Source organism: Cygnus atratus, chromosome 2 (genome assembly GCF_013377495.2).
Source record: "Cygnus atratus isolate AKBS03 ecotype Queensland, Australia chromosome 2, CAtr_DNAZoo_HiC_assembly, whole genome shotgun sequence".
NCBI lineage: Eukaryota > Metazoa > Chordata > Aves > Anseriformes > Anatidae > Cygnus > Cygnus atratus.
In genome coordinates, this window is record NC_066363.1 from 126,236,715 (window position 1) to 126,264,466 (window position 27,752).

Here is a 27,752-nt window from a genome sequence, read left to right on the forward strand (position 1 = left end):
CCTGGATGTCCTGGATCGAATGAGAAAAACGTGCATATTTAACTAAGGACTATGGGAAACCATAAAAGGATTATTTTATATTTGAACAAAGAATTAAATACATTTTAAGTGAAAATATCTGTGCTTTCTGAGTTTGCAAAACTCTCTTAAAAATGTCTAGAGCTCATAATTTCTCTCTTTTCACATTGTTTGTTACCAAACTACCGTGTTTCACTTACTGGCAGAAATTCATGGGAACCCCCTATGTCTGTCAAATGATTCTGGTGCCTCTGTGAAGTCTGAAGGCTGTTCTGTGCTTGTCCTGGCATATTTCAGAACTGCACAGATTACATATATATTTTTTTAATACACAAGATGTCTAGGGCTGTCAACATCCACAAAGAACAGCTGCAATTCAGCAGCTGCTGCCCACCCTAATAAGGGGTATAGCAGCCTAACACGATGGCTCTGCACTGCTCCCCACTATCCCTTACATACGGTACTCCAATCACAGCAGAGACAGCAGTCCAACTTGACCAGATGTAAAATATTCTACAGAAAACTGACTAATTGTAATATATTTGCCCATTTTATTTTTATTTTTAATTTGGTTAGTTTGCTCATTTGTTCTGTGGATTTTTTTTCTCTCTAATATGCCTTTCACTCATACCACTCAACCAGAATTCCCTTCTCCCATGCTGTTCCCTCTTCACTTCCACTCGCTTGCTTTATCTCCCAGACATACTGTGTAGGAGCTCAGCAGAGGCTGTGTGATAAGCCTAAGCAAGAAGAAAGTAAAAATTAGTATTATCCAAGGGAAGATGTCAGACACAGCACTGGATTCACTGATTGGTCGCTGCTTCTACCAGGGTTCAGGGTTTGTGAGGCAAAGAAATGATCCTACTTAACTTTAATATAGGAACCCAGCATGGTAGTCAGCCACCTTAAACTGCTCTCATACCAGTGGAGAGACTTTGGTGCCTCTGGATGAAGATTATAGTTAAACTAATCTCTAAATATTTCTCTAGAGGTGCTGATCTTTCTCCCCGGACTAACTTAAATGCCTCAGCAAAATGCATAAAGAGAAATGGAGAAATCAGTTACTTTAAGACTTGTTACTTGCAAACCATTTGAAAGAACTTTGTTTTGGGAATTATTGCATCAGTAACATAAAAGGAAAGAGAAGGCATTCCCAGCAATGTCAGAGTAGATGCGCACATGACTAAGGAATGGCTATGTCTAAGCAGAGCAGTGACAGGATACCCCATGAATGTATGTGGAAGCATAAACTTGATACATCCACAGTAAAGCCCATCACCTTCTTCCAAATTTTTAGACAAAACCTCCTCAAAAAGAATGTAGCAGATCTGAGCCAGAAAAGAAAGCCTTTTGAAAATGAAAGTGATAGAAAAGTCCTGTCTAGGACTATGGAGCACAGAAAACTAATCGAAAGACTTTGACTAAACCACTAAATTTGAGCTTTGGAATAATACACCTCCTCTCTCCATGCATGTCTTTACTGTTGCTTTTAGGAAATATCAAATAGTTTTTTGTTTGTTTGTTTTTTGTTTGTTTTTTAAAGGTGAAGATCTTGCAAGAACCCCAACCCAGATGATGCAATGATTCAATGTAAGTATCTTGATACAAGCTAAAACTTAATCATGTTTGTTTTTCAGGGTAAGAAAAATTTATTGCTTCCAAGTTAAAAAGAAAAAAATAAATCCAAAAACTTAAAAACAAAGTGAAAACCAGAATCATTATGCAGACTCCACTATACATCCGTATATTTGAAAGCTGCAGACACCAAAATGCATTCATATATTTAAAAAGATTCCCTTCTCAAATACGTTGATGCACTCACATGGGATCTTGTGTATATAAACACACGCCCCAACTGCATTTTCTTCCCTACTTATTTTCAGAAAATGTGAGAAAAAGCACAATGCTGCATACATTTTCTTCACATACACGCTTATACAGAAAAACAACAGTGCACAAGCAAATTATATCAAAGCTGACATTGCACATGGAAGATTGGTCTCATAAAGTAGCTGAAGAAAACTGAAAACAATATTCCCCACAAAACCTCCAAAATAAAGCCTCTTGGTAGCATTGCCAAATCATAGCTGCTTTTCCACAGCTGAGAAACACACCACATTACTGAGAAATACATCTGCAAACTTGGACCTTCTCTCTGACAGATTTCAAACTTCTGCCATCTACTAACTACTGACATGCTTGAACTGTTAATTTTTTTTTATTTTTTTTTTTACTTTTAATAATGGGAAAAGTATTTTTCACCCCTCATTTCCAAAAACAGCTGGAGCAGTTTGGCATACATGTTCAAAAAATACCTCAACTAGTAAAGGACTGCCAAATTCCGACAAGAAAGGTAAAATGACTGGGAAAAAGGACAAGCCACTGAAAATCTTTACTTAAAATGGAAACACTTGTGCAATTTCAACTACCTATTACAAGCATTATTATGTCCTCTGAAAGTGAAAAATACAAAAGCTCTCTTTCAAGTGGACACTCAGGCTGTGGTCTGAAGGCCTCTCAATTTCAGTCTTACTTAGGGAAAATCAAAGGATTTTATCTTAATGAAGACAGAGCTCAAAAGCAGCAGGTTCTGGTTTAGTGTAAAGACTTTCCTATATCCTGCAATTTTTTAACACAAACATTTTACAAATAGATATAAAAACTTGTGTTTTGTAAAAGCCTTAAACTTTTACTGATCCCCGTTTCTCTTTAGTCTCTGTTCTGTTAGAATCTGTGCAAGACGTGTCACAGGCTGAGGATTAAGAAATAATAACAACAACAAAAAAAAAGCCGACGACGACTACACAGAAAAAAAAATCCAATTCAACCCCCTTTCAACTTACAAAAATGTGCCTCATAGGGACCATAAAATCCATGTAATTACCTGCTGCAGGATCTGTAACCGCTTGACTGGTGATGCCAGATGGTGGTTCTTGAAGCTGGTATGTTGCATTTGTGGAGGGTGTCGTCGGGCTGGTGTTGCTGTTTGTCATGTAATGCGAGGGATACGGTGAGCTATTATAATACTGTGCATATTGGCCCTGGCCAAAACTGGGATAAGAGGGATATTCCTGCAAGACAAAAATATGCAACTGAATAGTCTATCAAAGTTTTGCTACTTTTTAGTATAAATTCCAAAATATAAGTACAAACATATGTCAGGCTTTCAGCATGTATGCTTCCTGGACTGGATGCTATAGGACCTAAAACTGCAAAGCAGTAAAACTAAATCTATATTACAAATAATTTAGTATGTCTTCTCATACAAATAGCTTATTAGACAAACTACTGAAGATGTGTGAATAAGAACGTCAAACCCAGATAATTAGTTCTATTACTGTAAGTTGACAATTTGAAGAAAAACATTTATAAACATTAATTTAACTCGAGAAAATAGCTTTCCAGAAAGCTATTTAAGAGCTACATTTTTTCAGTGGATGAGAATTCTAAGTTTGTCAAAGTTTCCTCCAGTCATATATACAAATTTACCTGCTGTGAACTATTAAATCCAGTAGAATTTGTGAGTGAATTATTTCCTGCATATATTCCTGATGATGTTGTAAAACTGCTGCCTGAAATGAAATGAAAAATTATGTGAATTACTAAAACACAGTATCGGAAAATAACTTCCATCATGCGATTATATCATAAGGATATGGCATATTTGTAATATTTCCCATATGCTGACCGATCTGGTTGTCATCAGCTCTGTAACATGTTAATACAGGGAAAGTGATAATTCATTGTTCCTATACCCTGTGTTTCATTATTGAATTAAAACAAACAAACAAACAACAAAAAAAAAACACACCACCACCCTGCTTTGACAGAAACTTGAAGTTTAGACAGGAGTCTGCAGACACCTAGGATCAGATAGCAATCAGGGTTTCTTCCCTTTCATTTTTTGTCAAACAATAACTTTGAGCCTTGTCCTGAGAGATGCTGTCTCCCCTCACTGAGCCCATGGACTCCATTTCTCCTGCTGCCTTCAAGCATTGTGTCTCCTCTTATCCCTGAACCTCAGTGCCTCGACGAAACAATAAAAAAAAAAAAAAAAGCCATAACACCCTTTTCAAAAATGCTTACCCTGCCTGTGAAGCCATTAGGATTCACTAATCGATCATAGACAGCCTTGGGCCGTAAAACTACTTTTTTGATAGAGTCTATCAGGCATGACACAAGGGAAAAAAGTACCTCTCTTAGAAGAGAGACTGAAGATTGAATTTAGCCCAGAGACTGAATTACTGCCTTCACCTCCCTCTCCTCTCACATCCCCCTCACGAGCCACCAAAAATAGACAGATGGGTCTCTTGTTTAATATCTAACCTGAGAAGCCGTTCCACTAAAAGGGCAGCAACCCCCTTTCAGCTGTTTTGCCCTTGCTGGTTATAACCCAGGATTGACACAGCCACCAGCTGAGACATATGGATGCACAGGGTGAAGCTCTGTAAGCCACCAGAAAGTCTGTAATGAGGCAACCTATTGAACTCGTACAGCAGGAGAGCACCAGTGAGCAAGGAACTCACACCAAAGCACACGAGTTGTTTGCAGCCTCTCTCGCCACTGAAACCTGCTTAGCATAGAGGTACACTGAGATCTTGGAAGGAAAAGATGCAGATGAGCAAAAGAGGCAAGGAGGGATGAAAGCCAACAGGGGGCCAGGTGTTAACGATACACCAATATTCTGGTGTGCCCAACACAACTCAACAACCACATCTTACACAATTCATTGGGAAAAGTGACAGTTCTTGCAAATTCAAACAGCAAGGAATGCAGGCAGGGCTGCATGCTTAGCACAGCCCCTATAGGGCATTTGTGAGCTATATATGTTTTTTAAACAAACCAAAAAAAAAAAAGTTTCTTAGCTATGACAAGTCAGAAGGAAAAATATTTAAATGCTTCAATTGCAAAAGTTACTAAAAAAGCACACCACTTAAGCCTCAGAGTAAGAGATGTGAAGTATGTCCGACAGCAGTGGGAGTAAAAAAATGAAGTTTAAACTTAACGTGTGATAATGACTGTAAACATTTTTCTTGTATTTGCTATTAGCACTAAAGCTCTGTGGTTGTTGATAGACGCTACTAATCCTGTGAACTAAAATCAGATTACTTCAGCAGAAGAGTTGACATCCAAGTTTAGCAGATAGTACAGATAAACAGTACTAATGAGAAAAACATGTTGTTTTAAATTTAATTTAAAATTGGAAAACAGATGTTATTTTTTTATTATAACAAACCCCAGAGCCAAAATACAGCTGAAAAATGTTTTAAATTGCAAAACTTTGAAATGCTATTTTATTTCTAAGAGTGCTTTGGCTGGAAGAATGTAAGTTACTGTGTCTCTTTTATTTCTGCAGTTATTTCGGAGTGATGCAGTAATACATTCAAACACCAGTTTTATAGGTGCGTGGTTTGAACCATTCTGAAAAGATATGAATTGCCTCTCACAGTCATAAGGAAAAAAAAAAAACACACACAACTACAACCCACAAACCTTTTCTTGAATGAATACATTTTCTTTCCACAGAACGTTTGGCAAATAATTTGAAAGAGCAAATGAGAAAAGTAATTACATGGCAGTCAGCATCTCTGCCCTCAGACAAAGACACACACATACTAACACACAGATCTCTCCCTTTCATCTTATGGTCAGCACTGGCTCCTATGGAGGAGGGGTGGGGGTCTCCTAGACCGTAACAAACACGAAGCAGGTTTTGCAGAAACAGCTCTGTGGGCCACCCAGAACTACTGGCCTAAAGTTGCCTTTAAAATACTTCGATTTTGCCATTTGTTTTTTTGAATAACCAGATGCAGCGTGGCATAGAGCTGCTGTCTCTGCATTAGCTGAACAAACACAAAAATAAGAACCTCCACGAAATGCGCAAGATTTACTGCGGCAAGTTGGCCAACTACGCAGCTTTAAAACGTGATAAAAGCTGTCAACTGCAGGTCAAAGGTCTATTTGGCAAAGAGCAAGAGCCCACATGAAAGCTGGAAAGCCCAGCCAGCATCGGAAGGCCGCCGGGCCCTGCTGGGCCCAGCGCAGCAGCTCCCGGCACAGGCTTCGCCCCCGCACTGCTGCCATGGGCAGGATGCAGTCCTCCCCTGTGTATTTTCCACAGAAGACCATTTGCTTTCCTAGCTCAGTCTCCTTGCCATGGGCTACGTCTATCATCAGGGCACAATATATGTGGCAGAAGTTTAGCGCAGCTCTCTTGGGAAAGCCGAGGACGGCCAGATGGGCCATTTAAGCTCAAGGTTTCTTCCGTTTGCTTACAGTGTTTAAAAATCTTTGGCAAACTCCCCCGTGTTGTCCTAGTAACTGCTTGGCCATCTAGCACGATATTTTTATACTGTATAATAAGAACCGAATACCTTAACATTTACTTTTTAAGGATGAATTCCCAAGCCAATTGGTTAGTATATTCTGAAACATCACAGTCATTGTAACTAAAACAATGTTGGTGTTCACCACAGGTTTAGCACCCTTCCAGCAGCAGGCTACCCTAGTGCACAGTAAAAGCTATGTTTTTATCACAGCAAAGGGGATACTCAAGAAGACAGTTGCAAATGGAGCCCTCTCCTTGGCCTTTCCCCCAGCCCTTCCCCGCTTCATTTATCCTCACTGAGCAATCCTTGTAACCATGCCAATATAGGAACAACGGCCCATTCCCACAGTCATTAGTCATGTAAGTGGTCTTTCAACATCTATGAAGCAACTTATATGAAAAACAGCTTAAGGAACAAACTCATTAAAGCAAGGGCAGGAGCAGAGACAGGCAAGCAAAATTGTGTAGGTGCTCTTCCTCTCCTCTCCTCTCCTCTCCTCTCCTCTCCTCTCCTCTCCTCTCCTCTCCTCACTCCCCATTACAGGGATAATAAATTCTCAACAAACAAAAATCCAATTACCAGAATAACTTCAGCAAGGAGTTGCACACAGTGATTTTCCTCATCATTTTCAAAAGTTGGCAGCCTCTCCCCCTGCTATTGTTCAATGACTAATCATGCTGTAATTTTAGCAGGGTCAGGAAAAGCACTGGGTTTAATTGACTGCACACGTACCGCGATGCCATGTTGTGGTGTTTCAGGGAGACATTCACCTCAGGGAGAAGAACCAGAATACCTCCAAAGCTTTTCAGCACAAGGTAACCCCAATCAGGGAGCATAAACAGAGCAACTGCTAGGCCGCTAGGAAATCCCATTTACTGCAGGCAAGGATGCCAGCAGGGCCCCAAGTGCACTGTCATGTAACGCTTGTTTATGAAGGAGGTTGTGGGATCCATTATCTTCATTTAGCAGCTCAGCAGCCACACGCAGGAGATGAAGAACGGCTATGGCAGACTATGACAAGGCTGAGGCTGCTGCCTGCCCATACACTGCTTGAGGGAAAGGGAGAATAAACTCATTTCCCTCTCTGGAGGTTTCTGTACAAACAACCAAACAGCAGTAGCACTACCCCAGTCTTCTGTCAAGAGAATCAATCCTATCCCTAAATAATAGTCAAAACTATGAATGGTTTCTCATTCCAAAATTAAACCAGGAAAGGGAAACAAAAGTTCCTGTTTACTTTTAACATCTGGTCAATCAAAAGGAAGAATTAAGTCAATTTAAAGTCATTTGAAATACAAAAGTCAGACTAATGAAACCATTAAAAATATGAAACCATTCAAAGCATATATTCAAATATATAGTATAAATATTATACTGTCAACATTTAGCAGCAAGAAAAACCTGGTTAGCAATGAGATTGTTTTCTTCCTTAGCTTCTAATAACTCTACAAATATTTCATTTGAAACATTCTCCTTATTTCCATTCTTACACTCTGCAAGGTTTCTGCAGGAGACTAGTTTTTTCCTGTCCATACACTGTGGTTACCATTCATGAGCATGACAGAACTGATACATGCACCACAAGGACTCCCAGGCTCTCCCACTGCTACCTGTGTCTCTTCTGCCCAAATCAAACAGCTGGCTATCTGTTGCCTCCTAAGTACGTGCAGTTCTCAGCCCAAGAACAGCCTAGCTGGAGAAGGACCCAGACTCAGACCACCTCCTCCCTCAGCCCTGGGAACAATACTATCATGAAATCAATGCCTGTGTCCCTCCTTCCTTTACAGCTTCAAAAACAGGTCATCTTTAATACATTTCTTTTGCAGAATATTTTTAGATCCTGGCGTTTCAATGTGTATAGCTGAAATGCTTTTCAAGATCTTACTGTTCAACCTCTTGACAACTGCCACCCTTTCATGGCCTTGACAGTTATGTTCTTAAACACATTTTGCATGCTGCATAAAGCAAAGCAACACCTATGACAGATCTCTTATGTAGTCAATTGACTAAATCCTAGCTTTGCTTTACTAATGCCAGAGTTCACTGCTTACTCTTAAGATTTTCCAACAAGCACTCCCTCACATTATTCTATGCTGCTCCCCCTTTCCTTCCTCCAGCAAATGAGCTTCCCGTAGACATCTGCAAGACCACTTCATTATCCTCCCTAAAATCCCTTTTTATTGACATCCCTCTGCTCTGTATTTTACAAAATAAACATTTAGAGTTGTTAGATAACCAATATGTAGTGACGAATATTTATTTTGCCTAAGCAATGTCAGCTTTATTGTTACATTATGCCCTGCTAGCCTGTGTGTTTTACATTAGCCTCTGACTTATATGGGGACTATTTTTTCATTTTTCTATATAAGGTTAGCATAACAGGATCCCAATACATAACTGTGGCAGGGAGGCATTACTGCAACAAAAATTATAGGGAACACAGACATGATTATTCAATATCTGTATTGCCATGAATTATCAGTTCCTTAAAAGCTTGAATGTCTATCCAGGAGCTCCTCATAGCTGCTGTCAAGTACCTTGAGATCTCTTACAGACCGGTGTTTTGTTTTGTTTTAAAATGCTGTGGCTATCTGCAGGAAGCAAAACTAGTGACCTGGTTATGGATATATTTACTCAAATGAGTAGAAGTTCACCCCTAACTGGTGTGTAGAGAAAAGTTAGCATGCTAATCTTACACCATCTTCCTTTTCCTTGCCAGAGCACACTACAAGTAAGAGATACTTCAGATGTCAGATGGTCACTGCTGCCCCACTGAGCTACTCAACACACAGTTCAAAAGAGGACTTAAAACCAAAACCAAAACAAAACAAAACAAAACAAAACCCTCTCTTGTGTCCAAGCGAAGGACTAGATCAGTATACGCTTAAAACCATGGTACAAAAGCAAAACCTCATTCACTTTGTCTTTGAATGCACTTCTATGTCATTTCAGAGAGTGCTAATGTGACAGCAAGCAGTTTGAATGGTGCACAACAATAAAGAGAGTTGCTGAACTTAAAAAATGTGCTCCAACTCTGTGAGTGCTCTACAAATTGCTTATTTTGGCAATGCTAAAATCTGCAATGCAGCTAATTTCAACCATCAAATTTAGGGGAGAAAAGTCCTGACACAAACCTCCAAAAATAGCTACTAGTATTTAAAAAAAGATTTCTCAAATATCTCTCAGCATGGTGAAAATCCAGAACCAGGCACACCCAGGGGCTTCCCAGTACAGAAGGGGGAAAATGAATCAGGGGAACAGGTTGGAGAGATATTAAGTAGACTAAACAGGCAAGTAGAGCTACAAAATATAATTGATAATAATAGCTCACACATACAAAGACTTACAGCTTTTAAATAGACTTCAAAGAAACAGACTTCAATCATTACTTAGCTACCTCCACAGCTGCAGTAGGTATTTTTATCTTCTTTTCCCTCCCCGAATACACTCAGGTGTCAAATTATATTTGGCACTTCCTAAATTCATAATCCTGACACGTTTTCCAGGACTCACTTCGTCACATTCACTATTTCTTCAACTATTGCTATTCAGAGATAACATTTTTACTGTAGTAACACTACAACACTTCACTATGTAAGAATTAATGAAGTCACTAAGTGAGGGATCTTCCAAACTGCTGAGAGCTGGCCCATCGCTGCTCTCAGCAAAGGCAATCATCATTTCAGCTCCAACTGAAATAACATCAGAGGTAAGTGCTCAAGCAAACTTTCATTTTTATCCCAGGAATGCAAAGAAACAAGAGAAAAAAAAAAGAAAAAACAAAACAAAACAAAACACAGCATTAACTGCATCTAATTAATGGTAACATCTGTATATACAGACCTTGCATCTGGTAGCTATAGGGAGCCTGTCCAGGTTGAGGTGTGCTAAAGCTGGCACCGTAGCTTAGAAATCCTGTCTGTCCAGGTGACTGTGACTGTGCCAATCCACCTTCTGTCTTGATGCCTGCCCACAATGCACCTAAATCAGTTAGTGACAGCAAATCTATTTGTTCATATTCAAACAGGGATGGAAAATAAAATCGCTTAATTAATAGCACTTTTAACACATACCTACTATTGCATGCATGAGAAAAAGAATACCGAGAGTATGCACAAATGAATGGGATAAGGGCAGTCTAAAAGAACACATAAAACTGAAGTTCACCAGGGAGAGGTTAAATTCAAAACTGTTTCCAATAACTGCAAAAGAAATTTATACATGAACAGGAAGTCGCATTATTCCTTTTTTCCTTTCCTGCCAGAGGCTAACTTTTCCATATATTCATGACATTTCACAGAGGTAGATTAGCAACTTTATATGATTTTAATGAAGCGTAGCATAGCCAAGCTCTCCTGCCATCCGCCCTTTAATGACATAACTGAGATTTGCATTGTATAATATTCTTACAAGAAAACTACATGGCTCCAAGTGCGATGGCATTCTAAGGAATTAAGCACCTCTTTAAAAGTGGATAGAGAGCTAGCAGCATAAAGTACAACGTGGATTTTCAAAGCTAATTAAGCACTACAGAATGCATTTAGTCTTTTAACAAATAAACACCTAATAGACGGGAAATATTGCTGAAGCAATCGCCCAAACCAGGAAAAACACAGCAGAGAGTCATTAATCTGTACTGACAGGGAAATCCATTACACATCACCTTCTCATTTCCAAATTTAGTAATAGAAGAATGAAAAGTCCAATTAAATGAATGACTTGCCTCCCTACTTTAGTGATTCTTACACCAATTTGTAAGGCAATAAGCAAGGAAATATCAGCAAATGAAATACTTAGGAAATGCACACAATTCAGCTTCTGTCTCTTAGTTTTAATTATAAGGTTGTCCTGACATGAACTACCATTTAAAAATAATTATAGCCAAAGCAATGGAAAAGTAATACAACACTCTTACATTTCACTATGGCATTCAGTGATACCTCATTGTTCAATAGCCACAGTTATTTGAACTGAATTAACTAAGTGTGAATTAGTAACATTCTTTTGAAAACGTCTGTTAATCTAAGCCCATTGCCTGGTTAGAACTTCTTTTTTTCTTTTAAATAATATTCAGTGATGTTTGAAGGTGGGAGAGGGCTGAGAAGCTACTGTGTTTGCAAAACTTCAGTATCTCCCTACATACAAATGGTGGCATATTTTCTCAATTTTTATTTTCTTTAATTTGTCATTTAAATCATTATTTTTTAGCTGGTGTCATTAATTATCCCTAATTCCATCTGCCACACTCGCTAGCTGCCAGTCTAACCCTGTTTGCTTGTTTTCCCCTGACGCTTGCTTCTTCTGTTTCACGTTACAAATAAACAATCACAATGATGAATCTGACACCTCGTTTCAAGGGGAAATTCCTGCTATGGATACTTTGGCATCAACAATCTGTGTGCTTAAGGACTTCTGGAATGCTGATTAAATATTGTGTAGAGAAAGTTTAACTAAATCAAGCATTATATTTGTATACTTCCTGCTCTAGCAGCCCGATTCAACTCCCAATCTCAGATGAAGCAGGATCAAAGGCAGTGGCTGGAGGATGCCACTTGAGCGAAGACAAGTTGGCACTGACGTGTCCTTTTGCAAACCTCCACACCGTGAAGAGCCTTTCATCTTCTGGGACCTACTCTTCCCACCTGCTCTCATCCATAAGGCTTTCACTCACCAAACCTGGTGCTCCCTTCTCCTCCCAAGTCTGATATATGCAAGGGAGTGTGAAGGGACAGTGAGGAAACAGAAGGGAACTTAGGGTAAGTGAATCGTTTGCTAGATGCTGGTACCAGGGCAGGCAGAAGGAGGGAGCTTCAGGAAATTCTCCAGCCTCCTCAGTGGCTTTGCAGATGAACCAGAGCCAGGAGCGGCAGGAGGCAGCTGACGCTGGCATTCCCCTCCACCCCCCTTCCTGCTGTCAGGGCTGCACCACGGTGGAGGTGTGGGAGTGCAAAAATGCCCAGATAAAGGTGCATTCAAGGCAGCACTTTCACAAATTCTGCACTAAAGAGAAAAGTTAAGGGGGATTGATATGTGTATTTATGCACACTTTTTTTAAATTTTTTTCCCCAGTAACAAAAACAAAGAATTCCCCGCACTGCAACCCCCATTTTTTGCATATGTCATAAGTCTCCTCTCTTTATACCTGTTGCAAGCTCTCTGCCTGAAAGAGAGAAAGGCAAAGTATATGATACATGAGATCTTATGCTGCAGAGCCAAGAGAATTTGGGTTCTAAACAAGGTTTCAGTTGCAAATCAGCCTGTTGCAAATCAGCATCCCAGGGGTCCCCATGTAATTTATTTTGGGAACTAGGATTATATGATGAGCCTTAAATATGCAAAGCTATGGTCTTAGCTCCCAAAACCTTGTGCAAGTTATTTGCTTTCAAATATTACTGCTAGATGATAAAGTACATCAGCAAAAAGCAGCTTCACCCCAATCAGGGGGCGCTGGCTGAAAAGAACAACGTAAAACGTTGAGAACAAAACACTTTTCCTGCAACGTAAAACGTTAAGAAAAAAAAATATCTGATGTCCTAGGTGCAGGGGATGGAGTGGGAAAACAAAACAGAAGAGCAGGCAGGCACGTTAACCCCTAGCAAGCAGCTGCCAAGAAAAGCAACTCTCAATTATAGCTCCGACAACAGCGAGACAGCTCAGCTCAAGTCGTGAAATCAGGGTCTTGCTGAAGTTGGTGAGAGTTTTATAGCTGACTTTAGTGGGGTCAGGATTTCATCCAGAGGAATGATGCAAAAACAAAAAAGTCAGTGTTTGGGCTGCCCACACCACCACAGACAGACAAGTAACATGAAGTGTGGCAGGAGAAATGGAAAAATGTGTCAACGAAAGCACAGTGGGAAAAGGGGTCATCTGTTATCATACCACCTGATCCAGCTGGAAATAGCAGGCAAGCTCGCATCAGGAATACAAGCTTTTATTTTATTTTTTTTTCTTTGTGAGGGGAAGATTCCCCACCTCCTTAGACTTGAAAACTTTTATATATATATATATATTTTATTTGTGTAAGTTTAAAATATGTGTAACTGAAAACAAACATCCAGCTCATGTTTATAAACATTTTTGGCAGTAAGTAATCAAGATTGTAGCCACAGGAAGAATATTTCCTTGGATCATAATCATTAATGACATATTAATGAAACCTTTTTTTTTTTTTTTTAAGGGAAATAATAATATATTTACTCCTATTGTCTACAGCAATCTTCTGGAGGATTTACTTGAGATCCAATGGATTTCAGCTTGCAGATTTCATGATGAAAGATTCACCAGCATTGCACTTAAAAGTTTTAATAATTTTAAGGGACACTACTTATACTATGAGTTCTCTTTTCTTGGTATGAAAACCTGTATTACTTGAATATATTGTTACAGAACATACTAAAAACATGCTAAAAGCATGTAGAACATACATTTTCAATATATTCCCCTAGAGGAATATAAAACCTATTTTCTAATAATGTATCTTTGCTGCTGAACTGCTGTGTGCACTGCTAGCAGGCAGCCTGGCAGCAAAATCGTCTCACCCACAACAGATTGTTTTTAAATTATTTTTTTTTTTGGGGGGGGGGGGGGTAATATTTGCTACTTAGTACTATCTTCTTCATCAGGCAGACAGAGCTGTAGTGGCAATTCACCTCAATTTTGACCTATGTGGAGTTCTGAAACACCGAAAGAGAGATTTGCAGTGGGGGTCTTTTTGAATTGATCCTTTACCTGATGGAAATCACTGCAGCTTCACTGACACACTCAGGTTCCAGTAATGTGTATCAGCCTTTATTTGCCGACTTCCCCTATTGCGTTGCTAGAAAGCACAACTCCTCGGCGAGTTACCAGGAGCTGTGCCTGTTTAATGGAAGTCCCTAAATCTCTTTCCCTGTTTCAGTGCTCTTTTTTTAAATCACCACTAAAAGCCTAATGAATCTTTCTCCTTGATCCCAGAACAAAGACATCCTCTTGAATAGCTTCTTAGCTCTTTAATTCATAAATTAAACTGCACTCACTCCAACAGGGAAATTACCACTTTTTCACAAGAAATGCTCAAGAGCATGGCAGTCCCACTAAGCACTGATACAAGGTCATGTAATCTTGTTCAAAAAAAAATCATTTGCCTTGTTCAAAAAAATATCATTTGCCACATAGGGATGTGGTTTCTTACCATACGAAGGGATTCCATAGGGCTGTCCGGGCTGTGGGTAGGTGGCGTAAGCTGTAGCTTGTTGCATCCCTGTTGTAAACTGTGTCTGCCCATATGCAGCCATCGTTTGTGAAGAGGGGGTAGGAAGAATATGTGGGTATGGTCTGCTATTGATTACAAATGACAGAAAATAGGACAGACACTGCATTAGACAGACAAGTGTGTATTTATTTTTAGCCTTATTATAAGCGTACTACTTCATTAACAAATAATCATAGATGTGCTAGACAACAGAAATTGTAAGATAGAGACAAAACAACCATAATAAATCAATAATAAAAGAATAAGTAAAATAACAACTTTTCAAATATTTTTCAAATACATTCTTAGCATTAAAAAAGAATTTTTTTTTTTTCCTAGAAACTGCTGTGGTTTAAATTATGACTTAACAGATGGACCCAATTATTATTTTAAATGAGGTTAAAATCTGCCTATTTCAGTTATTATTATTACTACTACTAGTATTATTTTTAAAAGATATCATACTTCGAAGGGTAAATCTGTGGTGGGGAGAACTGGTGTGTTTGTCTTGGGCTGAAACCACTGCTTCCAATTGCTGCACCAAGGAGAAAAGAAAGCAGACAGAAGTGTAAATATACACACCTAAGATAAATATTATTTTTCCTAATAGAATTTCAGAGTATTAACAAGATTTTAATTAAATTCAAATATCATTGGTATTTCAGGTAGAAAATAATATTTTATTAGCAACTATACATGAATGCTTAACATTAAAATCTTGATTACAGCTTTCAAGTACTAAATTGCCCTTTTGTACAACTCCTGAGCAATAGTTTATTCTTTGCTTGCACACAGACAACTTTTTTAATGCAAACAATCTATTTCCTATTGGAAACATTTTCCTTCATATTTTTAAAGGATTATTGCTATCTCAAGTGCAACATTTTATTAACTTTTAGAATTTTTAAGACCTACGTTTTATGAAGGAGCTTTATACACGCCTGTATTGAAAACACATGGTCAGCTTCAGAACACGTGCCTTTTAAAAATAATTTCATAATGCATAAGGATGTGTTACCATATTACACCTCCTTCTCTTTTTCCCTGTGTTACCTCCTTTTAAAATGCTCTCACACCTTTAAAACACTCAGTATTCCATAAAGATGTCATGATCAATGTGCAAATTTTCTTAGGGAAACACTTAAACCTAACTGAGCTTCTCCTCCCGCAGCTTAAGGGTTCCCCAGACCAGTCACTGCTAATACAGACATTTTTGCAAACATGAATTTCTTTCAGTATTTTTGGGTGCTGCCGAGGTCATCTTGGATGCACCCATGCGCTCTGCTCTCAGCATTCTTTGCAAGAGCGCCGTACAGATAGTGCTTCCCTCTCTGGTTACCATTTGGGTGCCATTTCTTCTCTACGTCCCAAGGTCGATTTTGAAGCCTTTGCCAGGAAGAGGTCAGCTGCAGGTTATGAGACTACTGTAAAATCAGACAGCCAGAGAAACAACAGGCCCTATTGCTAAGTACTTGGAAATAAACAAGGCATGGATAATTACCCTTTGCCAGCTACCCCTTTCCTGGCCAACTACAGGGAAAATCCATCATCTTTACACTCTCAGAGCGCTCGTGAAGTGTGGAGCAGATAATCTCTTTCTGTTCCTTCCACACCTTGTATTTTCCTTTTCTGTGGCCAGGGAGACTGCAGATACGTCAAATATTACAGTTCCACCTTTAGTCAGATCACCACAGATGCATGTAGCTATGATTAAACACACTACCTTTCCTATCTTCAGAGAGTTAACTTATTCTAGAAAACTTTTCTTTTGCCTTTAAAGTTTGATACTTTCATACTCTGCAGCATGCACAGAAAATTGAGGCTGTCACGAGATCAGAAAAGGGTTGGCTACTTAGAGACTAACTGGTGGCGAGATTTCAGATTTTCCTACTCTGACAATGAAACCCCATGATATATTATACTTTTTCATTTGATTTGTACCATAAAAATGATGTGCTAGAAATACCACAGTTAATCCACAGCTATGCAAAACCGTGCAAACATTTTAGGATTTTCTCACAGTATTTGTCTCCTGTGTGTTAACAGCTAAGATGTGTTTGACTTCCAGAAAGACAAAAAGACTGACAAAAGAATACCTCACTAATAATAAATTTCAAAACATGAGGAAGACCTACTCCTCAGTTACAACACAAGGCACAGAGGCAGGTAATATTTACACAGAGAAAACTAGAAAGAGTAAATCCTTTGGGCCAGAATGCTCCCCAGCTCCCTAGTGAAGACACCAGTGGACATCAATAAGCCAGATGCTCTAATGCCTGTTACTCAGGGAATGCTCCTATTGTCTTACACTGTCTGAGTAAGATGAACAGAAATAGGCATAAGCTGCAAAATGCACAAAACTTTTCAGCAGCTGTGCACAGGTTTAGACCGCATGGGAAAAGAAAATAGTAAATGGAAAATTGCTGAGCTTAAAACCTTTGTTTAGTCCTTACCTGATCCTGAGAAATTGTCTAAAGACCCGTCTGTGGTAGTAGTAGTAGCAATCTCACTGCTGCTCATTGGTTCTGTTTTAACTATAGAAATATAAATAAAATATATTCTATATGCACCTAATATTCTTGCACACGCATGCACACACACTCACTACAGTCACAAATTCAATAAAATAAAAATCTGCCAAAAATATTTTAAATCATGGTTATCAATATTTTGCATTTTGTGAATTTGTGTATACAAACAATGCAAAGTACTGGTAGCTATGATTTGCACATACATATAAAATGATCACAAGGGTTATTTCTGTCCCCAAGGAATAAGAGCCACTAAGTCCCCATGCAACTCTCTGCACCTGTCCTGACTACTCTTAATCCTGCAGACCCAACAATAAGGGTCCACATTTAGATCAGGTCACATAGTCATTTTATAGGCTTGAAAGACAGCAATTTGAATAAGACAAAAAAGGAGATATAATTTTTAAATGGGGTTCTCTGAGAAATGCTCTTTTTTTTTTTTCTTTTTTTTCTTTTTTTTTCTTTTTTTTTTCCCCCATCCAAGTAATTTTTCAGAGGAAAAATGAAAATTTCTAATAAAGTAAAACACTTTCCTCAGGGTGGATTTTTCCTCTCACAATGAAAATTAACATAACAATCAGCAACCCTGAATACGCAGAGGGCACACAGTCCTCAACCAGGTACTTAAAAGAATGCTTTTACATTTTATTTCCTTTGCACCTGTGAACCTACACATCTGTCAGAGAATAAGAAAAAATGAGAAGAGAGATTCTCTCCTGGCTCGTGCTACTTCATAATTAATTATAGATTAACATCTTTCAACAAAGCCTCAGGTAAATAAGCAATTTTCACTCTGTGCTGCTTCAGTGCCATCTCAGTAACAACAGCATTCCGATCCACGGACCAAAGACAGGGCTGACCTGGCGCGGACGTAGACAGGCACCATCCCCACTCCCAGGAAGCTATCAGATCAGCACCACAATCTCTCAAATCCATTTTTACATATCTAGCCTTTGGAGTTACAGCACACCAAAAGCAACTGAGGATGGTGTTTCACGAAACAACAGAGCTGATCTTACTATCAACATCTCACTGCTTTTGCTCCCGTTGACGCACAGTCACTGCTTCCCACGCACCAGAGCTGGTGTGTATCTGACCTTTCAGGGAGGCAGTTCAATAACACTGCAGAAAATGAATCCAAGAAAAGTGAGGTAAACTGTGCCCTGTTTGGCACATAAAGCCCTGTCTGTGTGCACATCTCTCTCTCTCTCAGAATCGCAGCCATCATTAGCAGATGCCCTTTTGGTGCCAGGTTTGCAAAGGCTGAGGGAAGTGGAACTCTCCCCTCTGACAAGGGACCTTTCCTTTCCTTGCCAATACAAATTCTTATTTCCGCATGCCTGTTTCATCCACCTGATCTCAGCCAAGGGCTTTACATGCAATGATCAATATGAGCTCCACACAAAACCCTGCTGTATCTACATTAGTAAGCAATGAAGCCCAGTGAGAAAAGTTTCATGGACTAAAACAGTTGGAGCAGAGGGGCCAGTATCCATAAGTTAGGTGTTTTAGGGGGGGCATTGCTTTATGCTAGGTCTAGGCTTTGTTCTAGGTGTAGATATATACAGCAGGTTCTGTATGTTTTGTTATTTAGATATCAAGAATTGCATCTACATTATCTCCTGCTTTTTCGTATAAATTTATCACAACTACATTATACAGTCTGACTAATACTTTGCTCATATATTACTCCAGCTTTCCCAAAACCTTGCAAGTGTTCCTAGTCTAATTTCTATAATGCAATTATGCATTTGGAAATAATAAAAGATGCTTTTCTCTATTGCTGATAGCTGTGGTGGAGGAAAAGAAAGGATGATGAGACAGATCAACCTAACTTGGGTTACAGGATGGAAGACTTCAGTATCTCCTTTCTCCAAACTCTCTCCCTCTTCTCTACTGGAGAAACAATTCTTCTATTCCTTATAAAATAAAATATAATTATTTAGAGTAAGTTTGGCTCACTGCGAACTACCACCCCAAGAACTATGCTGAACCACATATTTAGCACCATTTGTTCTAGATGATTTTTTTTTTTAGGATAATTTCTAAGTGGATGTAAATGCCTCTCTTGCCATTGGTTTATAAACCAACTTCATGTGCACTGTTGGCCACTTTTCTGGATCTCAGAAATACCATTTTTGGAAAAAAATAATCAAAATGGGATCCCTGTCTCTGACTCATGAGAGATACTTCAGTGTGGCAAAGATTGAAACTGAACACCATTTATAAAACATATTACTTTTGAAGATACAGGAAAAAATATGAAATTCTCTGCAGTGCCTTCTTCACGGTGGCCTATTCTGTCTTCTGACTGAGGTGTTATCAATTTTTACATAACTGTTCCACGTGTCTCTTCTCTTGAATGTATGAAAAAGGAGATAAGAAAGGCTGTTCACACTGCTCCTGATCTGGATACCCATTTGTAGGGTCACAGTAAATAAGCTCTATCATGCCTTTTTAAGAACAACCATGACCTTAACAGACCTTTGTGCTAGTTGGAGCTAGTTGGGAATTTAATAAAGATGGATAGCAACTTGAAAAACCCTCCATTCTACAAGCATTTTAATCAAAATGCCAGTAAATATCTGTGTATTTCTTTCTGTCTGAACAAAAAACCTTTTCAAGAGATTGAACGCTTTTCTATACAAAGAAATACATGGAGAAAAAAAACAGCCATGGTTTTACCAGTAAGAAATTTTTACTGCATGGATTCTCACTGCAAAGGAAGGTTGCTCATTCGCTGAAGACAAAATTTGACATGCAATAGAACACAGTTTCCCCAAAATCATAGGCAAAGAGAGATGCAAAAGGATTTTACAAGTCTGCCACTCTGTCCTGGCAGCACTTCAGTGACCCATGTCTGTCAGGAGGGATGAATGGAGCTGTCCAAGGAAGCACGGCTCTGGAAAGGCACAGGTTTGGACTTCAGCTGTCCCATGTTTTCCATGACCATAACATTTCTACAATATGTCCTATGCTTTTGAAGGATGACACTGGGGGCGGGGGGGGGGGGGGAATCAGCGAGAATATTGCCTCATTTACCTGGAACACTTAGCAAGTTTTCCAGGAGTTTCCAACAACATGCTCAATCATGGCAGAGACTGTTGAGAAAGAAACAGAAGAGTTCCCTTCTCTGCTGCTCCATTATCAAAACAGAACTTTTCAGTGGTGCAGAATAATCAGGCTTGCATTATAGAGACAGATTTTCATTTAGAAATATGTCACTAAGTTTTAATGCCAGTAGAATCACTCATCTAACAGATTATCAACAAGAAGTTCAAGGATAAATCTAATATATTCCTAATCTGCTTTAAAAAAAGAATCAATGGTTATTTAGAATCACTGATATAGACTTGGTTTTATACCAAGGAGCTTAAGAATCTATGTCAATGGAGAGACATTTTTCCTCCTTATTTTCCTTTTCTAGTCATTTATGAGGTTCTAAAACCAAGATTTAAGAAGAAACCATTTAAGAAAACAACACATCAAAATAATAGGAAAAAAAAAAGACTAGCAGATAATGAATAACACACATGCTAGCCCTGAGAAAAAAGCATAAAAATATGAGATATGCTATCTGAGATAGCATAACTGCTGATCCAACATTGTATTGATTGTCAAGATATTTTATCCTAAGTCATTCACACATTGCAAGTGCAAATGTGTCCTGTTTTGTCAGCACTATTACAAAAGGTGGTTGGTGATGACTTACATAGCAGTTTCTGAACTGCACTGAGAAAGAGAACTTCAGACCATCACCCTCAAGTTCACCCAGCTCATTTTTGAAGTAACAACTTTCTGAGCCAACAAGTTGTCATGCAGTCACTGGCATATACAGCAGTAAAGACTGCTGCCAGGAATGAGATGCTGGCTGTTTCAAATATGGATTTAGAGACCTAAAATTTGGCCATTTCTAACACAAAATTCATATGAATATATCATAAAGATTGCACCTTCAAGCATGCAAAAAGTAAGATTTTAAAATATTTCTTAAAAATATGTTGATTATCTAAAATACATACAGTCATGGCTTTACACATAAATCATGCTTTACTAAATTAGGCTTAGTTTGTTAACTGCTATGCTATATACATTATACCCGAATAAAAATACAGTAAACATGGCTGAATTATTAAATCAGTGTTAATGTTGTAGTCTTAGGACTGCATTAATACTATAATGTTATATTCTTTGTATTATATGAATAAGTGGGCAAAATGAAATCATTCCTGGCTGACAGCTCTCAATGCTCATGAGGTACAAGTCTTATCAAAGTGAGTCTGTCAGTTTACTTACAGACATATATATAAATGCAATATCTGGCTCTATTTGGTTTTCTCTCAAGGTGGGATCTTCAAATAATGTTAGTAGCTAAACACTATGTTGATATGCGTTTTCACTACAGATACTGCCCTGCTATATCTTAAGTATTTCATTTAGCCATTAGTATTCATATATTATTTTGTTTGGTGCCATCCTCTTTCTGTACCCAATACACGCATAAAGCTCAAAGATAATTATTAGTCACTAACAACAGTACAAAAATTCTACCTTGAATATCTAAGCTGATAATATTTTCCATTACTTTATTCAAAGTCTAAACTGTGTATACTTAAGAATATTGTGATTATAAAGAGGTTACTAAAGACTACGGGTTACTTATAAAAGAGTCCACTAAATTATACTAATTCCTATCTGGGACATTATTCTCTGTCACAGAGTATCAAGTCATCAGCTTTTGACCATGAAGACTAATAAACCTACTTTGCTGCTGCTTCTCGAACTAGAAGACTCTTCCTGAAACTCATTTGTCTGGAAATTACCAGAAGATAATTACTACAAGGTAATTTCCAGCTTAAATTTATGTTCAGTTTTCAAAGAAAGTCCCTGCTCAAAGAAGCACATTCTGTTTCAAGCCCCGACTGTTTCCTGCTCTACCCTCTTCTGATGTCAGAAGTCTTAAAAACTTGTGTGGTATTCTGGCTACGGCTAACACCCAGCTTTCACTGCATGAATGGCTCCCCATGAGCCTTGTCCCCCTCTCTTTTGGTTGTGATTTGCAACCAAAATAAATTGAGTTTCATTGTACCTGCTCATCTAGCAGTAAAAATGCTGGATTTGTAAAGAAATGGCAGCACAATCATAATACTAGAAAGAAAACTCAAAATCAAAACCATCTGGGTGGAAACAGGTCTTCGTCATAGAAGGACAGAATATGGTGAGTCAGAAGGTACCCACAAGGATCATGAAGTCCAACTCCTGGCTCCACACAGGTCCACCCAAAAAACAGACCATATGTCTGAGAGCATTGTCGAAAGGCTTCCTGAACTCCAGCAGGGTCAATGCCATGACCACTGCCCTGGGGAGCTTGTTCCAGTGCCTGATCACCCTGTTGGTGAAGAACCTCTTCCTGACACCCAGCCTGACCCTCCCCTGTCCCAGCTCCATGCCGTTCCCTCGGGTCCTGTCGCTGTCCCCAGAGAGCAGAGCTCAGTGCCTGCCCCTCCACCCCCCTTGTGAGGAAGCTCCCCTCAGCCTCCTCTGCTCTGGGCTGAGCAAACCCAGGGACCTCAGCAGCTCCTCATATGTCTTGCCCTCTAGACCCTTCACCATCTTCGTAGCCCTCCTTTGGATGTTTTCTAACAGTTTTATGTCCTTGTTATACTGTGGCACCCAAAACAGCACACAGTGCTTGAGGTGAGGCTGCACCAGTGCAGAGCAGAGCAGGACAATCCCTTCCCTCAACCGGCTAGCAATGACGTGCTTGATGCACCCCAGGGAATGGTTGGCCCTTTTGGCTGCCTGGGCACACTGCTGGCTCATACCCAACTTGCCATTAACCAAACCCCATAGATCCCTTTCCATGAGGCTGCTCTCCAACCTCTTATTACCCAGTCTATATGTGTATGCAGGATTACCTCATTCCAGGTGCAAAATCCAGCACTTGCTCTTGTTAACTTTCATACAGTGACAGTATTTGTAGCTGCTAATCAAGATTTAACCTCAATATTCATCTGAGGAGCACACCCACGGGTTAACATGGTTCCATTCATTACAGTTAGGAGATGAGACTATCTAGATCTAATATTCATACCCCTTGACACTCACATGTCAGTTTATACCAAACGATTGTATCACCTGTCCTTTCCAAACAGAGGTGGCATATACCCAGAAACAACCCTTTTAGAGTTACGGACTGTTTTTTTTTTTTTAATTTTATTTTTATTTTTCTCCTTCCTAAATTCCTGGCCATTGAAACTCCCCTACACGTGTAATAATGTGTGCTGTGTGCGTAAAATATCTGGACTCTTTAACCAAAGACAGATGTAATGACCACACAACATTATAGTTACAGTCATTAATGGCAAAGAAGGCTGTCTTCAGCTACCTTCTGAAAACATAGAGGGCCTCCAGAGAAGACAGAACATCAAGAGAAGTCAAGGCTGCTCCGTCATTTAGGTGTACAAGACATATGAGTGAGACACAAAGGCAGAAGCCGAATGACAAATTACATAGGGCCTTTCATAAGTAGGAAATAATATCCATTACATTTGGCCAGGGTCTGAACTCCAGGACCGCCAGACTTAAAGCCAAATTCATCCAGACAAAGAAGGATAACACCAGACTGTGTTCCCCTCTACTCAGCAGTAGCAGGAAACTCCCTAGCTTGTCTAATCAAACCAGGTGGCACAGGAACCTCTCTCCAAGTTTCTGCACTCACTGGCCAGGGGCCAGATGATGGCTAACGCTGAAGTGTGACCAAGTTTCATGCTTATTTTTCCCCTATGATAAGCAAAACCCCTCAGAAGACTACAAGATACAAATGTAAGTGCTAGATCATCTTAAGTGTCACAAGTCCCTGAAGTTGCTAAGGCCTTTCAGATATCACCCTATTAAGGTGTGATCTTAGTCTAGACTTAAATGCCTTAGTCCTGTTCCCTGGAATGCACACCAAAAGAATGGGCTGGATTTCCTTTTCTTCTGCATTACTGCCCATATGTATGATATTTCTATCTTACACTGTGCAATTGTGGATGTGTTACAGTTTTTAGTGAAGCAGCAAACATCTTGATGGGTTCTTATCATCCTGCAGCTCCTGATATCCTGTGGCCTGAGCAAAGTCACTGTGCCAGTAGGGCTCTGGGATCCCCAGGCACACTCAAAGGGTGTTCTCACACAATCATGCTCCATCCACAGTCAGGAATGGCAGGTGTTGCAGATGTCTTTATGAGCAGCTTGCATAAATAAATGGTGTTAAAGATTCTTTTTTTTTTTTTTTTTTTTTGGGGGGGGGGGGGAGGGGGGCAGGACCGAGGGGAGTGGGGGTATTTTTCCCCTTAAATGGATCTGGGAACCAGTCTTGTGACTGACTTTTCATTTAAAAGAAGTTCTTTCTTTCAGGGAAATGTTATGGGGGAAAATGGTGAAACCTCCAAAACCAGATGCACATACATGATGAAAAAACAATAAATGCATGAATATTTATTTATGCTAGTCTCCTCCTCACTCAAGACCTTGCAATGGGAATTGCTGGCCTGAGCCAACAAGTGAGTAGAAAAGTTGTTTCCCTGGCCAGAAAACTAGGAAAGAGGAATAATAGAGCATTATTCTACAAGTGCTCAGAAGAGACAGGAGGACTCTTGGCGAAGCTGGAGAACAAAAGCACAGATAAGACAAAGAGTCTGGAAGGAAGCCAATGTAATACAGCAGGAAAAAAAAAAAAAGTAAAGAGCAGGGAAGAAAAAGGTAGTCCAAGTTATCCTATTGCCTTCATATAAACAGTCAGAGTGATGTGTATCTTGTTTTTATGCTCCGTAAGTGGCAGCAGGTTGAAGAATAATTACCAGTCCCTACGGACATCCAGATTACTTTTACCAGTCTGGTTGGCCTGGGACTACTGCAGTGTTTCCTCCAGACATACAACTGTCTTCTTGTGCTCTTCCAGTGAGAAGTAAAGAAGTTAGCATCCATTGTTCATGATACTAACACTCTAAAGAAATGCGAGTATTAGATTCACCCTTATAGGTCTATATTATTCTATGGTGTCCAAATGTGGAGGTACCACTGCATCAATTACAATTTTTATACCATCAAGATCTTTATCACAAACACATGTATAGAAATGTCAGCATATATGATTGGCAGAAACTCCAGAAATGAGCAACTAAAAGATATCAGAAGCCAAGCACCTCCTAAAGGAGGAACATTTTGTCTGATTGTCATCACCTACTAAAACTTTGCACCCTACAGCATAAAATAAATAACTATTACTTACTAAAAAATAAAAATAAGAAAATCACTGCCAATGCGAAAGCTTGACTGCAATACTGAAAGGCTATTTTGAGTGCTACAAAGTATCATTAAAATTACATTGAATATTCAACATATTGTTTACTTTCAGAAAGCTACGTCAGTGTGTTCCATAACAACTACCAGGACATACCCACTCTTGATTTTAATCTTTTGATTTTACGATTTTAATCTTTTACTACACCATAACTTCAGAAAATGGTGAAATAATTTTTCTGAATTCTATAATATACCAACTAGCCAGCAAACATACAATCCAGTGCTTCTGAAACCCTGAAGATGGATTTCTATTCATTAGACTTAAGACAACCTTTCTAATGGCCAGCCCTCTTCACATAGTGGGGAACTTTGAATGCCTTTGTGTGGGATCCGATTCTCATGTTGCAGCAGGTACTTAAGAGCAAGAGCCCTTTTTTTTCCAAAAGAATTTTGATGTCCAACTCTCTTTGAAGCCTTCCTTCCTATGTATCTTTGAAAATCTGATCTTCAATTTGTTATCCATTTTCCCTTCCTACTTGATCTGAAAATGCCTTCTCTTCATCCTTCTGAACACTAAGAAACAAGGGTAGATGCAGCTCTATACTCTTAATGTAAATGACTGGTAGTTGCTTGGAATCATGTCTCCTTCTCCCAATCTTCATTTATTCTTTTCCATTCCAGTTGAACAAAACATCTTCATGATATTTCTTCCTATACGTAATCCATCAGAACTGATTTACGTTCTTAAGATAAAAGTAAAGATCACTGTAGGTACAAAGTGAATATGGCTGTCCACTGTAGAAAACAGCTTTTCAGCTGAAAACAGCTTTTTTTTTTTTTTTTTTTTTTTTTTTTTTTTTACATTACTCTCAGCCTTTCTCCTCTTAGTACATTTCTACCCAAATGGGCACCATTGTTGGAGTAGCCACTAGCCGTCTGATAAAAAAAAAATAAATTAAAAATGTCAATTTTTAGCTTCTGTTGTTATTGTTTCTTGGAGTCCTTTAGTATCAACCCACCAGAGCAATTTACTGACAAAGGAAGTTTAGAGGTAAGACACGACTGTGAATGTTTTAAGCCTTACTTTAATTCTCTACTCTGTTACAGATTTTCTTAGACAAGTCATACAGGGCCAAATTTTTAATAGCGTTGAGCATCTGCTGTTGCCTACAACAGAGGGTATTCTGTGGAACAACACTTAAAGAGATCGTGGAAAACTCAAACAGTACATTACTTATATCATCAACCTCCATGGTGGCATGCCAGGACTGCTTTTGCTGAGTGTCTTTAGTCAAACATTTTAGTGTTACTCTCCTGCATTTGTTCCTGAGAAATTTCTGACTGATCAAGATCTGTAATTTCCCTGTTACTTCCCCATTACTGGTTTGAAGACCATGCTGCCTGAACTGGCCCAGAGAAAAGGAGTTAACCACCCAAGCACCAGCAATGTAATTACTTATTATTGGTTATGACTTTTCTACTCAAGATATTAAGGAGATTTATTTTCCCCTCACCATGCATGTATCCAGAGCTATGAAGACCATCTCATGGTTTGCAACAAACTTAAATGAATGGTGTTTGATTTACAGAAATCACTATGTTCTAAAAGAAACCTGATGAGAAATTGCTACCTGAAAAGCAAAGTTGCAAATCCACCTTGTTTAAAAATCTATAGAGAGAAGGAACTACATAACAGTTACCTAAAAAAAAAAATAAAAAAAATCTTCAGCTGTGTTCCTTGGCCAACACTACCTGGTCAGTTCTACACCACAGCAATTTTGTTCTACCAAGAGGAAATTAAGCACACAAAGAGTTATTCTATCAAAGCTGCACACAGAGATTAAACTCAGACTCAATCACATACGTAGATCCCCATTCAGTGCTTTGAAAATTTACCACTAAGTGTGAAGCTAAAAATATTAGCTAATGATAGTGAGCTATCTTCCAACCACATCCTCTTGTAGAACAACATCAATAAGAGACAAGTCTGAAAATGTGCCTTAGAGGAATTAATGTACATTTGTTTGAAACAGGGCCATTTCACTCTTTGGGACAGTTTTTTTTTTTTTTCCCCTCCTTTTTTTCTTTTTCCTAATCTAGTGAACATATCCTGTACTTTGGGGTATGGAAACCTGCCTAAATCACACCCATAGTCAAATCAAATTTAACATATCTTTACAACACATTTATAACATGCAAATAGCTGGAGGCCCTGTTTCACACTCACACGGAGGTCCTTTATGCCAGAAAAGGAGGGCTCTTTCATGCTAGTGAGCATGAGTGTGTAGTAGATCAGAAATTGGTTTCACGTATTATATTTAACATGTGAATGTTCAGCAACCCGCATCTCCACTC

The 27,752-nt window shown here is 39.0% G+C and overlaps 1 protein-coding gene across 10 annotated transcripts in view; it reads right to left on the reverse strand.

Annotated features, from left to right (window-relative positions):
- Window positions 1-27,752, reverse strand: part of EYA1 (EYA transcriptional coactivator and phosphatase 1) — a 165,867-nt gene that overhangs the window by 53,014 nt on the left and 85,101 nt on the right. For 7 of the 10 annotated variants that reach the window (XM_035563142.2, XM_035563136.2, XM_035563145.2 and 4 more), the window contains 6 exons: window positions 17,031-17,111; window positions 15,043-15,112; window positions 14,518-14,663; window positions 10,191-10,328; window positions 3,508-3,590; window positions 2,903-3,089 (listed from right to left, as the gene is read on the reverse strand). In XM_035563142.2, the coding sequence (XP_035419035.1) occupies window positions 2,903-3,089; window positions 3,508-3,590; window positions 10,191-10,328; window positions 14,518-14,663; window positions 15,043-15,112; window positions 17,031-17,111 (705 nt within the window). The remainder of the gene's footprint in view (window positions 1-2,902; window positions 3,090-3,507; window positions 3,591-10,190; window positions 10,329-14,517; window positions 14,664-15,042; window positions 15,113-17,030; window positions 17,112-27,752) is intronic. The other 3 variants (XM_035563139.2, XM_035563137.2, XM_035563138.2) reach the window with 3 other exon arrangements.